Source organism: Taudactylus pleione, unplaced genomic scaffold (assembly GCF_031769625.1).
Source record: "Taudactylus pleione unplaced genomic scaffold, aTauple2 ptg000069l, whole genome shotgun sequence".
Lineage (NCBI taxonomy): Eukaryota > Metazoa > Chordata > Amphibia > Anura > Myobatrachidae > Taudactylus > Taudactylus pleione.
Window position 1 is genome coordinate 4,804,958 of NW_028284471.1, and position 17,017 is coordinate 4,821,974.

At 41.8% G+C, this 17,017-nt stretch overlaps 1 protein-coding gene across 1 annotated transcript; it reads right to left on the reverse strand.

Moving 5' to 3' along the window:
• Positions 1 to 6,717: 6,717 nt before the first annotated feature.
• Positions 6,718 to 16,627, reverse strand: XKR7 (XK related 7). Its single transcript, XM_088467149.1, has 3 exons — positions 16,290 to 16,627; positions 15,236 to 15,435; positions 6,718 to 7,670 (listed from the first exon to the last, which is right to left on the reverse strand). Exons 1-3 carry the CDS (start codon positions 16,625 to 16,627, stop codon positions 6,718 to 6,720), a joined length of 1,491 nt encoding a protein of 496 aa, XP_088323275.1.
• Between the last annotated feature and the right edge of the window lie 390 nt (positions 16,628 to 17,017).

Sequence of the window (17,017 nt, forward strand, 5' to 3'; positions counted from 1 at the left end):
TTGGCTAACCTTGACACTCCAACTGTTGTGGAACTATATATCCCAGCATGCCCTGCCACAGTTTTAGCATGCCCTAATAGCAAAACTGTAGCAGTGCATGCTGGGTTATGTAGTTCCATAACAGCTGGAGTGTCAAGGTTAGCCAACACTGCTCTAGGAGATCAAAGAAATTCCTGTGGCAGGAAGCTCACATAAAGTAAATGTGTCCTGGCTGCTGCTTTATCTCTTTTAAATAATCTTATGCTGCGAAATGAAATCTCATTTCTGTAATTCCATGCAAAAGTACTCACACCAGTGTCTCTGCAGTGCACTTAGCAAGGAAACACTTAGATCTGTCTAACTCTTCCCATTGTCCAATGCAAACTTGTGCACCTCCGCAGTTACCACCATCCCAACCTATAAATGCATGCACTTCCCCATAACAAACCTGACGTCACAAAGCAGCATATGGTCTTCACTTTTACAGTGAGGAGTTTTCATGATCCTATTATCATTAGACAGTGACCAGGAAAAATACAGCAGTTTATATATATATATATATATATATATATATATATATATATATATACTGGTTATGTAGTTTAGCTCAGACCACAGGACATTTGATTAGAGAAACCTGGGCTGTAGGGACACAAAGGTGTTTCTTAGCTACTACTATACGTTGAGATGCAAATACTTCAATGGGTTAAACAACTGTCCCTCTGAACGTCCGTCACAGAAACAATGGCCGTTATTCTGAAATAATTACTTGGAGGATCAAGCAAATAAACCCAATGTAAACAGTAGCTTCAATTTAAAGCCAAACTCTATAAAAAATAATATATTTTACAGAATTCAAAATGGTAAAAGTTGAAATGTAGGCTAATGAGGTCAATAGAATTGTCAGTGTTCATAGTTTTGACATTTCAATTTCTTGAATAACAAAACAGGAAAAAAATGTTTATGGTGTGTATAATCTATGTATAATTTGAATATCTACTTGGTAAACTGTTAAAAAAAACATAGACAACTGTTTTAAGTAAAATAATTAATTATGCAAGACATCTTAACTTTAGCTTTTATAGAATTTGACATCTTAACTTTAGCTTTTATAGAATTTGACATCTTAACTTTAGCTTTTATAGAATTTGACATCTTAACTTTAGCTTTTATAGAATTTGACATCTTAACTTTAGCTTTTATAGAATTTGACATCTTAACTTTAGCTTTTATAGAATTTGAAGGTAGACAGAGATATATATATAACACCAACAACTAAAACTGCATAAGCACTCTTTACACTATTTGCTGTATATATTTCATACTATATGCTTTCTATTAAGTATGAGTGTGTAACTGGTGTTATTCTTACTCAAACAAAATCTTTCTATTCATAACAAATTTAACCAGAAACAACCCATTAGGTCATTGATTTCATTCAAAAATCAAGATTGATTGAAGTTGTATATAATTAAACGTTAATGTCAGTAAGCCCGACATTAACGTTGTGGGAGATTTGTCTACTTTTCCGGGTGCTTTTCCACCCAATTTTCGGGAGCCTACTAGCCATTTCGGGAAAGTGGGCAAGTATGCTGTTAGTGTGTACCAAAGACTATGGGCCGTATTCAATTAGCAGTGAAAACGGACGTTTTTTTCGCCATAGGCGAAAACAGACGTTTTTCGCCAAAAACACGGTGATATTTTTGCCAAAAAACAGGCGAAAACACAATTGGAGAAATAAAACTGGAGAAAAGTTTTCTCCATTCCACACCAGGCGAAAAAAAAAATATGCAAAATCCCTATTTTTGGCTAAAAATGTGGGAACTTCTTTCAGAACCCTTTGGAAACCCCCTCTAATGATAAATGAGCCAAAATTATTTTCGTAAGTTACGCACTTTGGCAAAAAACAACCGCGCAAATTTTGGGTTTAAAAAAAAAACCCACTGAAAATGGTGTTAATGTATTGGGTCTGATTTTTCGGGGGTCGGTATGGATGTGTGAAGTATTTTAAACATCGCACGCGGTCGCAGCAGGCATTTTTTTATGGTTTTTAAAATTGCATTTGTACGACACGAAAATATACTTGCACCCATTTTAACGTACCCCCAATTTAAGTGGAACAGTAATTTCCTGTAACAAAAATTGCTTCCTATTATTTTCAAAGTTTTTTTTTTTCCGGCCCAAAATTGCGCGGTAGTTTTTCACCAAGGTGCGCAACTTTCAAATTTTTTGGGGGGTCATTTATCATTAGGGACGGTGTCCAAAGAGTTCTGAAAGAAATTTCCAAATTTTTCGCCAAAAATAGGGATTTTGCATTTTTTTTTCGCCTGGTCTGGAATGGAGAAAACTTTTCTGCAGTTTTTTTCTGCCAATTGCGTTTTCGCCTGTATTTTGGCGGAAAAAAAATGTCCGTTTTCGCCGCTATTTGAATACGGCCCTATATTTGTAAAGCACTGTATTAGACCGTAATCTGGTCACTTGCTCCGCGCTGCAGGTTTATAGTTTTTAGTGAAAGCTTTACTCTAGTTTCAAAAGAAAAGCCCAGCAAAAGGCACCATATAAGTCTCTAAACATAACTGCATCTACATGTTGTATGAGCTGATAATAGATGGCAACCTTTCCATATAGCCAACCTCTTTCCCTCTGCGGATTCCAGATGAACTTGTACCTTAAATTCACAGTATCGTTTTAAAAGGTATTCATTTGTTTGCTTTGTGTAAACACCTATAATGAATGAAGCTGAGAAGGCATAATGATCACATGTACAAACGTACCTCACCTGAAGTTCCACCCACCGGATATTGCTTCTCCTTATTGCTCTTCCGTCAACATCAAAAGTAAAAAAATTAAAAAAAATAGCACTGCCCCAAAATGTACACTGCTCTGACACTGCAACATACCAGACTTCTCCTCTAACAGTACAAATATTTATAAAAAAGAAATTACCTTCCAATAATATTCCCACATTTATTCCCACATATTTTTGGCTCTCCACAACTCCTATAATGAAGACCCCCTGATTGTGACCATAGTGGACCAAAGCTACAGTATAAAATGACGGGTTAGTGTACTGTAAATATACCAAATCAATTTACATATACCTATATATAAATGAACACTTTACCTTCCTCTATGTACACACTCATTTCAATACACATTTATAGCTTATAGATATCATACATAAAAGGCTAATCTGTAAATTTATCACAATCACATGTGATTCATATATGAACAGATCAATAGCACATTGGGCATGATTCAGGGGTAGATGCAGTGTTGATGGCACACGCAGTTGGCCGCTGTTGTAAGTCTCGCACACGAGTCCTGATGGTTACCGCACACAGACACAGAACAAATTTGGATGCAGGGAATTTGGATTTTAGTGGGTGCTCCAAGGGTGGTTAGGCTGGTGTGTCTCTGACAGCAGCTGTGTCCAAGACGCAGAACAGCTCACACAGGACGCCATACTAATATGAAGAAACTGCGCCTGCCACAGCGTGTCTGAAGGTGTGTTCAAAACGGATTTGCACTTCTGCAAGTGGACATCTCAGTATTACAAAACTCAGCTGCGGAATTAGCATATCCTCTGAATCAGTCCCATTATGTCATGACTGAAGATGCCACCGCCCAATATTAGCAGATCAACAGCACATTACAGAAGGACTGAAGATGCCACCACCTAATATTAGCAGATCAACAGTACAATACACCAGGACTGAAAGATCCCAACTTCCAATATTAGTGGATTAGCAGCACTTTACGCCAGAACCAAAGGATGCCACCACCTAATATTAACAGATCACCAGCACACTGAATCAGTCCTCACAATGCTGAATGCATGTGTCCATCCGGTCTACACATAAATTACAATACATTCTGGAAGCGTATAGCAGCTTCCACCCAGTGTGACTGAACATTTTGGTTTCATTTTGTTTCAGCATTATAAAAACTGCCTGTCTTCTCTTAGAGAAATTAGCAATTACTCATGCACAAATGATTGAACATGCGGCTGACAAGCTGTTCTTGCACGTACTCTGTAAATCAGATTAAATTAATTATACAGAACGACTTGTTTAGAATGTTACAGAAGTGGTTCTCAACTCCAGTCCTCAAGTACCACCAACCGGTCATGTTTTCTGTATTTCCTTAATCAAGCACAGGAGAGTTAATCTATTTTGCTGGGTCATTAATTATCCCACCTGCTTCCACAGACAGAAATCCTCAAAATGTGACCTGTTGGGGGGATGAGGGTTGAGGTTGAGAACTACTGTGTTACAGGTACAGCCATTTCCCAGCACAGCTGAGGGCACGTTGATGGCAAGGTTTTGTATAATCTGGTTCACGTTTATACAAAATATGGCCACACTTGTTCACTTATAATATATGAGTTGCAACAGTTATCTAATAACCAGCATTCATTTATTTCTTTATCGTTTTGTGTATTCTGCACGTGGTTGAATCTGAGAAATGGAAATCCTCTCACAACCTGCTCTTTGTACCCTGATGTGTTCCATTTCCATTCACACTTGTAAACGTAAACACATAGGACAGCCCTGTGTGCTATATATATGGAATATATGGAATATTGCACCCAATACTGTGAAATAGAAGGATAATCAAAGTCATGTCCTTTTAGATAGATGACAGAACTCAGACATGACTATTATTATCTTATTTTTTTACATTATAAGTTGCATTATTCTTTACAAAGCATGAGTCATGCCAATGACATTGAAACAAAATGGTACTTTATAAACCATATTGTTAAATAATGTTTTACTATATTTTCATTATTTAATAATGTACTTTCTCTTTTACTTCCCTTGTTATACCTACCCTGGATGAGGCATAATATAAAATGGCTATGGTAATGTAATAATTGATATGTTTATATGTGATGACCAAGCTCTGGGAATGCTGTATATGTATGTATATGCACCACTCCTGCATTCAGAGTGTTATTTCCTATGTTACCTTGAAAGGCTTCTGCCATCTAATAACCTGTCTGTGTGAAAACGTATTATATCACCTATGCCAATTTTAGAGAGTTATAACTTTAGACTTCACAAACAAGAGCATTTTATCATGGTGATGAAACTAAGGGGTAGATTTATCAAAACTTGAAGCGAGATAAAGTACCAACCAATCAGCTCCTAACTGTCATATTTTAAAAACAGCCTGTAAAAGCTCTCCAAGCTCTGATAAATCTACCACTAGATGTAATTCTCGACACAGCCAGGCAACCCTTGGATTTCCTGCAAGTTCCAGCCACAGGAAATACAAATCCCAGTTTGCACTGTCAACCAGATCATATTGTGACTGGCAAGTAACCACATCTATATAACGGCTATGTGATTATTTCATAATAAAGAAACGCTCACAAGTAAAGATTGAGGTGTAACTTAAAACTTCTCTACTGCTGTATGAAAAAAAATACAAACAGAAAGGTTCAACCTGGACTACTAAAGTGACATTGAAGCTCTGATTGAGGTGTGTTCAAGTGGAGTGATACCTTGCGCTACCATAAGCTTCTGTGTGATGTGTTCTGTCAAGCTATACTATACTACTACCCTACACTATAGTGTTTTATCATATCATCTAGTGGGTGAAAAAAGTGTCTACGATATGTATGCTGTAGGAATTGGGTATGTTTGGCGGCAGCTCATGTGCCCTTTGATATAGTATTGTCAGCGTCTTTTTGCCTTGGTGGTGCACTGAACACAAGATGGCTGTTTTGCTGGTAATGTGACTTCAGAAATTTGTTATTCACCATATTGATCCCAATAAATAAGGCCCCACAAACCTGAAATTTGGAAGCACTGCTCAAAATATTCGATACGCAGTCTGTGTTTTCTGTCGATATGTGTGTGGTGCTGTGACTACAGACATACAAAAGCAAGAAACAACTACGTGTGTTTCTAGGCTCTAGCTTTGACCATATGAATACACCCATACACACAGTCACCACTATGTACACTAAGGACAATTATGTGCTCACAGAAGATATGTCACCTTCTCTACAAGAACACACACACCTATACCATGAGTAGCACCAATCACATCCAGACAGGGTTATTTCCCTGTTCTGGGACTGAGGTCATTTCGCTGTCTCTAAATCTTATTAAGCGTCTCCTGCAACTTATGAGGCCACCATTCTTCCAGGTCAAGTCTCAAATACCCATTTCTCCTTCTATGATCACCCATTACCACAAAGTGGCTACTTTCCTTTATTAGCTCTACATTTGCTTCTGCCCTCTACAGGTTCATAACACTCACTCAAGACTGTAGAGCAGATAAGGTAACCTGTGGTTTTTCATCTGTTGAACCAATCATCCTGGAATGCCCTGCCAGTTAGCCCATAGCTATTTGTCTTTAATGAATGACAAGTTTTGGCAAGGCCACAACAGCTGGAGATCCATAGGCTGCCTATATCTGCTCTGAAGAGTCTCTCCTGTTACAACATACACATACCAAAGTGTCTGTCTTCTATTTACGTCTCTCCAAACACCGTCTTCTCCTACACCAGAAATGCACTTTCCATTATCTGTCTGATAGCGACCATAATTTTATAGAACTATCAACCACTGTTCTCAATGATCTCAACAGGCCATCTTTCCTGCCTCTCTCCCATTCCATGTTTCCTCTATCCTTATCCCTCTAGACTTTTGCAGAGCCATCCTTCTAGGCTTTGCAGTATAATTCCTCAGTCTCTCCTGCACCTTATTTCTTGAGAAGTGGTCACACAGTGGTTTCATACTCAGTAAGTTCCTGGCAGGTCCCTATGGTGCGGTACTGGACACGGGGAGTGGCTGGGGAGGAATATTCCAGAGCCAAAATAGTCTTCCGCAAGCGACGGTCAATGAAATGAGCATCCCAGGCAGGATATTTCTTGCGTGGAAGATCTATACGAATGACAGGTCCCTGTGCACGGGGAAGACGTGTCACAGGAGTTGGGGGAACACTAGAACGCACTTGAAAGACTGGAGCACAGCTGTCCCTGTCTCCTGGTACCAAGTCCCTTTCTTGTTCTGTAGTCCGTGGCAGAGTACGGGGAAGGCTTTCTGTGGCTTCTGCTTCAGAGGCCCTGGAAGTGTCAGGACCTTCAGTAAATACACAGCTGCTGCTTGAAGGTCCAAACATTGGGCCATTGGGATGCAGGAGACTGTAGTAAATAAGCATGAAGAAGACACCAAGTGCAAAGCTACAGAGCACTAAGCAAACAATAAGAAGAGCATAGAAGTCACCAAGATCTGATTCAGGACGATAGTAATACCACAATGCTGTGAGTACGGCATTCTCAGACAGTACAATGATGTAATATGTGGTCATTCGACAGCGGGTCCGACCCTCACGTACATTGAACCAGCAGAAAATGTAGATGATACCCAGTACCATGTTATATAGGATCTCCTCCCAGCGGGACATGCAGAAGTCTGTCTCCCCTTGAATGATCCAGAATGTCATGAGACACCAGTGGGTGACAATGAAAATGCCAAAATAAAGGTGGAAGACAGAGGCAAAGAGGGAGAAAGCTAAAGCTCGGGCGGCAATGGTAAAGAGATGCCACAGGATCTGCACCACCGCACCCTTGTAAGACATAGGCATCTTATCATCGCGGGAATCCCTCAGGACCTTCTGGTAAGAAGCAATCATCCAGGCAAGAGACAGGAGAGATGCAGTGGCAGATAGACCTGAACAGAAAAAGGACAGCAGAGAGCAGTGAAAGAAATAAATCATTGCAAATAAAGAAAATACATTTTCACAGTTTTCAACTTTAAAACACAAAATACAGTAAAAATAATGTAAGTGTCCTGTCCCCAATGCTCAGTGCAGACAGCTATTTTGTGGGCAGTGGTGTGTACTTGATGAGTGTAGGAATAATATATTTAAGATTTGTTACTTAAGGTTTGACCACCAGATTCTGCAGTTAATCGCTTTGCCTTATTTGCTTAAGACTGCTACTAACAGATTATGGGATTGGCTCAGAATTGTACATAAACCCGATGGTTTGCATACAATGCCGATGTTTGAGGAGCTTCGCATGCGCAGGTCTGTACTAGGCATGTGCAGATCTCCTTCTGCTGGCTCGTTCGCAGTGCGCGGACACCGCAACCTGATTGAAAGCACCCCAGAAAACGGGTAGGGTGTGGGGGGGGGGGGGAGATTGGCTCTCTTTTCAGGGTGTGCTGAAGCTAGTGGCTGCGTCCTTGTACGCAGCTTCAAAGGCTTCAGCTGCTTGAAAACACAGGCCAAAAACAAAACAAAATAAAATATTTTGGACACTATTGTAATGGTTATAGAAATAGCAAAGATGCTTTAGGCTTCTTGCTATCCCCGACCCTCTTCCCCCCTATATGCTGTTATGGTTTACAACTTAGGTCCCCATCAATGAAGGTAAACACCAGCGCAATTTTTCGTTTAGTATCACTGTGATACAAACCAAAAATCCACTGGTATATACCAATACTTACCCCTCCGGCGAGGTCTAGTAAAGTCCTCCTCTTCGGCGAGGTCCTCTGCTGGGCTGCTGGCAGCCTAACGCTGCCAGCGATGGGGGTCTTGTGTAATGCGCATACGCAACGGTCCATCTGCGCATGTGCATGACACAGGGACCCGGCAGTGCCTGGAAGGCTTCGCTGAAGCGGAAGGGCAGCGCCGAATACCCATGTCGCTCTCGCATCTAAAGATGGCAAGAGCGATGCTGTGACAAACGTGGTAATCTTAGATTACCGCTGTTTGTTAAATGCAGAAAGGAAGTCATAACCCCTTTAGCGAGCGGTAAAGGGGTTATACTTCATTGATAAATGGGGGCCTTAAAGAGATATATTCACATAACATATTGTCAGTTAAAATGCTGTCCAACAGTATGTCAGTTACAAACATTTGCAAAAGCTCCCTTGGAAAAGTTCCTGCAGACATCCATAGATGGATTGCCATGTGAAGGGTATCATGTGAAGATACCACAACGTATGCCATCCAGATAAGGTCGAACCCTAAGAAAGGGCTAGCATCTAAAGGGGCCTATCCATTAGCAGATAAAATGAACGATTGAATGATATATCGTTCAATATTTTATTATAAATGCTAATGGATAGGCCCTGAACGATGACAGATGCGCACTCCCGCGGCCAATAAATCGCATCTATCATCTCTCCAACATGTTGGTCAATTATCACATATAGCGTTACGATATTAGCAATATCGTGCAGTTTATATGCGGTAAACGACGAAAGATATTAGCAGCAGCTACAGAGCGCCGCAGAGAAAAAAAATCCACTCCCTGAATGATGTCATGCGATATCGTTCATCGTTCATCGTTTGCCAAAATCTGTCATGTACATGACAGATATCATTCAGCACAGCCACCGGTATTTTCAAGGGTTATCATTTGTCTTTCATCGTTCAGAAATACATCTGCTAATAGATAGGCCCCTTTAGGGTCAATCAAATTAGGTGCGATTTTTCTGAAGCAAGTTTGTTTCATGAAACTCCCAAACATCACACGGATGTGTGCACCTGAAAAATGAGAGATACAATTAGAAATGACAATTTGCAGTAGTTGTGGTGATGTAGCGCAACTTTTCTAAAAAATGTGTCCTGGGAAAAGTGCATAAAAAATTGGGGAACCACCCTGGGCCCCAAAAGTGACAAATGAGATAGCAAGACCATATAAAGGCTGTTAGTGGCCATAAGGAAAGTACTGGAGTTTCTTAAAAGGTGTCAAATGGATGATTTTTGCACTTATAATTAATGGTGAAAAAATTATAGTAAGCGAGTGTTGTTTATCAAATGAAAGCATTTCCAGCATTTTTTGGGGACAGAAAAGTTCTGTATAGCAGTTTTTCTGTTATTTTTTTTACAAGTGTGTAAAAAGTTGGAATAAACACTTTTACCTCTCATCCGCAAGTTCTAAAACCCCTCTCCCATCATTAAACCTCAACATACCTGTCCCACATTATTTGCACCTCCATATACCTGTCACACATCATTTACACCTCCACAGACCTGTCCCACATTATTTACACCTCCACATACCTGTCCCACATCATTTACACCTCCACATACCTGTCCCACATCATTTACACCTCCACATACCTGTCCCACATCATGTACACCTCCACATACCTGTCCCACATCATGTACACCTCCACATACCTGTCCGACATCATGTACACCTCCACATACCTGTCCCACATCATTTACACCTCCACATACCTGTCACACATCATTTACACCTCCACATACCTGTCCCACATCATGTACAGCTCCACATACCTGTCACACATCATTTACACCTCCACATACCTGTCCCACATCATGTACACCTCCACATACCTGTCCCACATCATTTACACCTCTACATACCTGTCCCACATCATTTACACCTTTACATACCTGTCCCACATCATTCACACCTCTGCATACCTGTCCCACATCATTTACACCTTTACATACCTGTCCCACATCATTCACACCTCTGCATACCTGTCCCACATCATATACACCTCCACATACCTGACACATCATTTACACCTCAACGTACCTGTACCACATCATGTACACCTCCACATACCTGTCCCACATCATGTACACCTCTGCATACCTGTCACACATCATGTACACCTCCACGTACCTGTCCCACATCATTTACACATCCACATACCTGTCTCACATCATTTACACCTCCACATACCTGTCCCACATCATGTACACCTCCACATACCTGTCACACATCATTTACACCTCCACATACCTGTCCCACATCATGTACACCTCCACATACCTGTCACACATCATTTACACCTCTACATACCTGTCCCACATCATTTACACCTTCGCGTACCTGTCTCACATCATTCACACCTCCGCATACCTGTCCCACATCATGTACACCTCCACATACCTGTCCCACATCATTTACACCTTCACATACCTGTCCCACATCATTCACACCTCCGCATACCTGTCCCACATCATGTACACCTCCGCATACCTGTCCCACATCATGTACACCTCCACATACTTGTCCCACATCATTTACACCTCTACATACCTGTCCCACATCATTTACACCTCTACATACCTGTCCCACATCATGTACACCTCCCCATACCTGTCCCACATCATTTACACCACCCCATACCTGTACCACATCATTTACACCTCCCCATACCTGTCCCACATCATGTACACCTCTGCATACCTGTCCCACATAATTTACACATCCATATACCTGTCTCACATCATGTACACCTCTACATACCTGTCCCACATAATTTACACATCCATATACCTGTCTCACATCATGTACACCTCTACATACCTGTACCACATAATTTACACATCCATATACCTGTCTCACATCATGTACACCTCTACATACCTGTGCCATATAATTTACACCTCCACATACCTGTCCCACATCATTTACACCTCCACATACCTGTCCCACATCATGTACACCTCCACATACCTGTCCCACATCATTAAACTCATTACTGAGCTGTTTAGAGAAATTTGTCTCAAAACTGACATATCTTTATTGGCCAAATTATGCTATCTAAACTTCCACCCCACCCCCCCCTTCTCCCCAAGTACATGATTATTCATTAGGAATTAGGAGGGGTGTACCATAGGCTCTGCACTGCACATTTTTACCTTGAAATATTTTTCATACGTGTTTACCTGTTCAGGAGGTTGCGCACAAAAAAACGCTAATTTCTTTGAAATATTAATGTAAGTTTGGAATTGGACTGCAACTGAAATGCACAGTGCAAGTTCGCTGGAAGAATGGTTCGCAGGACCAAACTCGTACCTAATTGGATTCATCCATAACAATGCAAAATCATATCTACACAAAAGTAACCAAAAACAAAAAATGCTAAGTAAGTTAAACTTTCTTAAAATGCATTTGTGTAATACTGGGTCACTGCACATAAGCGAAAAATCAATTATATAAAGATGCTATTAATAAGATTCACCTATGAAAAGTCCCTAGCCATTTCGACACTTCGATAAGTAAGGTTCCCATGGCGCTATAGAATTAGAGATATTTGACATTGCATTTATTTTTATATTGTAGCTGAGATGAACATATTCTTCTCCATTATTGTCCATTTTACACAGGAGAGTTAGACTTTAATAATTAACAGGACACCTACTGTGTGTAGGAATATATTTGTCCCTCACATTAATAACTGAAATATATTCTATAAACATTTATATATATTTTTGAACATTAGCAGCTATAATACATATGCCGACTTATATTTTCAAGTGAGTGGTGACCCTATATGTGTAGGAGGTTGTCAGCTGTGCTTCCCTGTATGTGTGACTTTATCAGAACAAAAAGACTAATTTACAAACATGCAATTAGGTGGAAAATGTGCACCAATCCAATGGAACAGACACTTGAAGCTAAATGTGACGTTAATAAAGCCTACAGATTTAGTAGCTACATGGGGCAAGGGTGTGGGCAATTTAAAGCAATTTTGTTTTTTCCTTGCCACATGTGTTTTCTTCTAAGAAAAAACAAACAAACACAATAGCAGACAAACTGTTGGTGCTTAACACAGAGAAAAAATAGGTCACCAGCTATAACAACGAGAGGTAGGGGGTAAGCTGATGGTTAGCAACCACATCCCTTTCTATGTCTGCATCCACACTCTTTACTTGTGATAGTAAATTATTTATTCTGAGACAATAAAGGTCATTTATAAACATGCAGAGCTTTTCTATTTGTATGCCCAACATCCTAAAGGGCACCACACATGGAGTGATACATCAGCCAATTCGATGGTTTTGAATGATATCGCTGCTATAGCGTTCCGTGTGTGGGCATGATATCGTCCGCGGCGCGCTCCCGTAGGGGTCATCCAGATCTTTCTGCTTGTTCAATTGATCTGGGGGATCGGTGAACGATCTCATGCAGCTCTACGGGGGTGAGGGAGGGGGGTGCCGGCATATTGGGCGGTCGGCCACCGGATCGCTCCGTGTGTGAGGACCGCCCGATATGTCGGCCGTCGGATCGGCCGTCGCATCGCAAGGTGCATTTCGCACCGTGTATGGGGCCCTTTAGGGGCACAATCTCATCCTATTTTAGGAGAAAGAAACAGAAGGTCAATCTAAGCACAAGACTTTAGGACAAGACTTCAAGTGGATATAGCTATTTTGTCAGCTGAGACTACAACCTCAATGTACTATCAACATAACCTAGACAACCGCTGCATGCTGCTAACATTTTTCTAATTAGTCTTTAAGCTTCTTGTATAGTAGATTCAAGGCATAATTTATCAGTGTCCAATAATAGCTTCCTACACAGTAACCAGCATAACCAGCTCTAGCTTAACTTCCTGCTTGAATTCTATATAAGATCAATTTGGTGTTCAACTTGAGATGGATGAAAATTTAATTTATGGTTTTGTTTTTTTATCTCTTTTTTTAATGCATATGTGCACCACAAATTCTTACACATCCATAACTATGCTGCAACGCAATTCGTGCTTAAGACCCCTGATCTAAAAGGGATGGGTTTTGGAGGGGGTGTACAGTATAAGCGCATTCAAAGTACAGTACAGGTGTGTTTGCACAAAATTCAACCCCTGCTCAATGCAAGTAAGGAGCATATGCAGCAGTTTGGATCCAGATCACTTGCAGGTGCTCCACTCCGATGTAAAATATAGACTGATGATGATCAGCAGCTGCTTCCGATTGGCCGAATGCCTCTGAATACCTCTCACTTAAGATAATACTATAGTACTATATTTGCTGCTATTTGCATTACAAGAGTGATAATTGTATTCAGTCCGCAGCATTAAAACATATTCACAATAGGGGGTCTATTCGTCATCACTTAATTTATACAAAAGCAGGGGAAAATTTACATTTTCATCTAATTTTGTAGAAATGAAGAATCGAGGCTATTCATTATAAAGGTAATGCAGGAGATATCACGGATATCTCTGGCTTACCTTTCAGCCCCGATCTGGTCTGCTGTAAATTCATCAAGATCCGAAAACACAAAATTTTCCTGTGTTGCGAAAAGGGATCCCTTCGGATCACTCAGCCACTGCCCGGCTCCTTCCCCAGACGCCAGGGCTTTGTGTGACTACGTGAAGCCCAGTTTACGCAAATGCTCTAGCACTGGCGAATCAGACTGCTAAAGTCGCAGTGAAACTATTCGCGGGGACAGCTGATCATCGGATGAATAGCTCCGCCGCTCACAGCAAGTAAGAATGTTAATTATTGGTACTGCCCGGCCCCTAATAATTCACATAATGAATAGACCTCCTGATCTTTTAAAGGAGATTGCAGCAGGATATATACTGAACTTTAAATTTGTCTTTTCCTTCTTATAATTTCCTATAACATGCTAAATCTGACTTTACTAGTTATTAATAACTCTGTCTGTACATGTAATATATTGTGTATGAATTATGTACTGTATTTTCAGCATATACCATTATCACTGTGAAGCTACACCACTTGCCTAACAAGATGCTTATACTACTGCTCTCTCCAGGAGTAAAACAGGTACATATACTACCATTGCAAATATGCTAGAGATAAGTAGGATGGGAGCACTGGATAGAGTTGTACAGTTTACAATTTTGCATTCATATGTAGAGTTTATTGCAGTGGGTGCACAGGTAGGTTTTGTGACTTCAGCAATCCAGGCAGAAAGATAGGTGTAATGTAAGAGATACTGTTGGATGTTGTTGATTGTTTTAGAGGAGTCAGAAGGGGATGCGGTCAAAGTCCCGACCGCGGGCAACAAAATCCTGACACTTGTCAAAATCCTGGCGCCGACATCCCGACCGCCAGAATCCCGAAGGTAAGTAGTGGGGTTGGGGGGAGGGTTAGCGTTAGGGTTAGGCACTAGGGGGAGGGTTAGGCACTAAGGGGGGAGGGTTAGGTTTAGGGAGCGGGGAGGTTAGGTTTGAGCACTAGGGGTCGGAGCTTAGGTTCAGGTACCATGGAGGGAGGGTTAGGGTAGCGAGAGGATTAGGATACCGACCGACACGTGTCGGTATCCTAATCCTGTCGGGGTTCTGACCACCGGGATCCCGAGCACCGGCATCCCATCAGAAGGATAGGTGTAAAGGTATGGTCTTCTGTCATGTGTTTGAGGCTGCATAATGGTACAGGTACTTTTTGTATATTATATAAGCTTCAACAGATGAGTAATTCATAAGTGATGACTATATCTTATTTTACACGGTGGCCATAAATAAATGAGACGTGGGCTCCTACTCACCCTGCAAAGGTTCCACATGGCCTTGCTGTACCATGATGCAGAGTTGCAGTACCAGCTGTGGGGCGCTCTTCAGAAAAGTTTCCAACAGACGCAACATGCTGATATCTGCACTTTCAAACATCATGCGCCAGTAGAAATGGCGGCTCTGTTGCTCCGTATGCCAGCGGCTCTGTAAGCCAAGATAGAGGGCTCGCAGGTATCTGGTAAGATGAGGAACACAGTGACCTACATATTTCACATACTGATATTACTAACATTATATGTACTGTTGTGGGACATTGCAATAACATATTTTTATTATAACATGTCCTATCAAATATTCTGTAACCCACAGCAACTAGACATTGGCTTTCATTGGTTTAACCTATATTATACTAATATATAATTTCTGATTGGCCGCTATCAGTAAATAATCCCAACAAAGCTGTTTTATTATTACTGAACTACATTTTGTTGTATAAATCTGGTACTGATCTACAAATACAAAGTTTGCTTTTTTAATTGTCTATAACTTTTTTATCTTTTCTAAGTTAAATCATATTTTTACTTTCATAATTTTTTTGTCTTTTTACATTTGTAAACTTTTGCAGCATTAGACAGTTATTTTATTTATTAACTTATAAATGTATTAACCCATCAGGGCTTTTTATTTTTAGGAAGGAATAATGAATGTACTTCGTAGGATTTAACTATCTTATCAGATACACGTGTGTTCATCTCCCAGTGATACAACATTAAAAGGAAGACTGGGAATGAACATAAGAGTGCAGCACTGTATTGGGAGAATTCCCAGATTCATAGAAAGACACTTTCAGCAGATTTTATGGAGATTTATACAGACGCCCTATCTCCATTATCCTCCTCCATACGTTTATACAACTCCAATCTGTTCTGATTTATTAATCCCACTGTCCACCACATCTGCTCCACTGAGCATCAATAATCTCTAGCCTACAGCTAACACAGCCTGCCCCAGCCAGGGGATGCATATGCAGCCTTCGGGTCCAGCCAATTGTCCCCATCCAATGCCCCAGCGGCAGCGCCCCCTCCTCACCTCCACACCTGTCCCAGCTGCAGCAAGTGCACGCATCCCTGCATGATCCAGGCGCACAGGCGGCAGGAAGTGCGGGAGGTGGCCGGCGAGGAGCCCCGGTCAGTGACCACCCAGCTAAAACTCAGGCTTTGGGTGAGCAGGGAGGGCAGCAGCACCAGCAGGACAGTGGGCCAGAAGCATCGCAGCCGGTGGCGCTGCAGGTAATCCACCGCCAGCCACAGGTCCGACGCCCCGTCCGAGAAGAACACCAGCAGCGCCATCATCACCCAGAGGCCGTCCCGTAGGGAGTACCGGGGGGACCGGGGAGCCACCCGGGTACCGTCCGACTCCGCGGCCATGATGGGAGGAGCCGACTTCCGGGGCCACACCCGAGTCTGGTTACACCCCTACCGGAGGGTGAGAGATCGTCCTCTCAGGGGTGTGCCGGGAATGAGGGGCATCAGCACCAGCTACCGGGTAGACAGGCGGCCCCCAGCGGTGCAGGAGGAGATGCATGCACCAGGAGGTGTACAATGAGCAGCGCACCCGATCCCGCCCCATCCAGTCTCCGCTGTCGGTAACCGCTCCATCTCCCCAGTAATAACGCGCCGCCGCCAGTGCCTGAGCTGCGGCCGCTGTCCGAGGTGCTGAAGCCGCCGCCGCCGCACAATTACGCCCTGTCTGCCGGAGTGCGGACTGTAAATGTGACATCGCATCACCGTAGTTTTTGTTCCCAGCATAACGCGCCT

Excerpts from the sequence above, each read along its gene's own strand:
- XKR7 (XM_088467149.1), bottom strand. The coding sequence starts at position 16,627 with ATGGCCGCGGAGTCGGACGGTACCCGGGTGGCTCCCCGGTCCCCCCGG. Across the intron at positions 15,436-16,289 it reads CAGCTGGGACAGGTGTGGAG|ATACCTGCGAGCCCTCTATC; the intron begins GTGAGGAGGGGG and ends TCATCTTACCAG. Across the intron at positions 7,671-15,235 it reads CCATGTGGAACCTTTGCAGG|GTCTATCTGCCACTGCATCT; the intron begins GTGAGTAGGAGC and ends TTTTCTGTTCAG.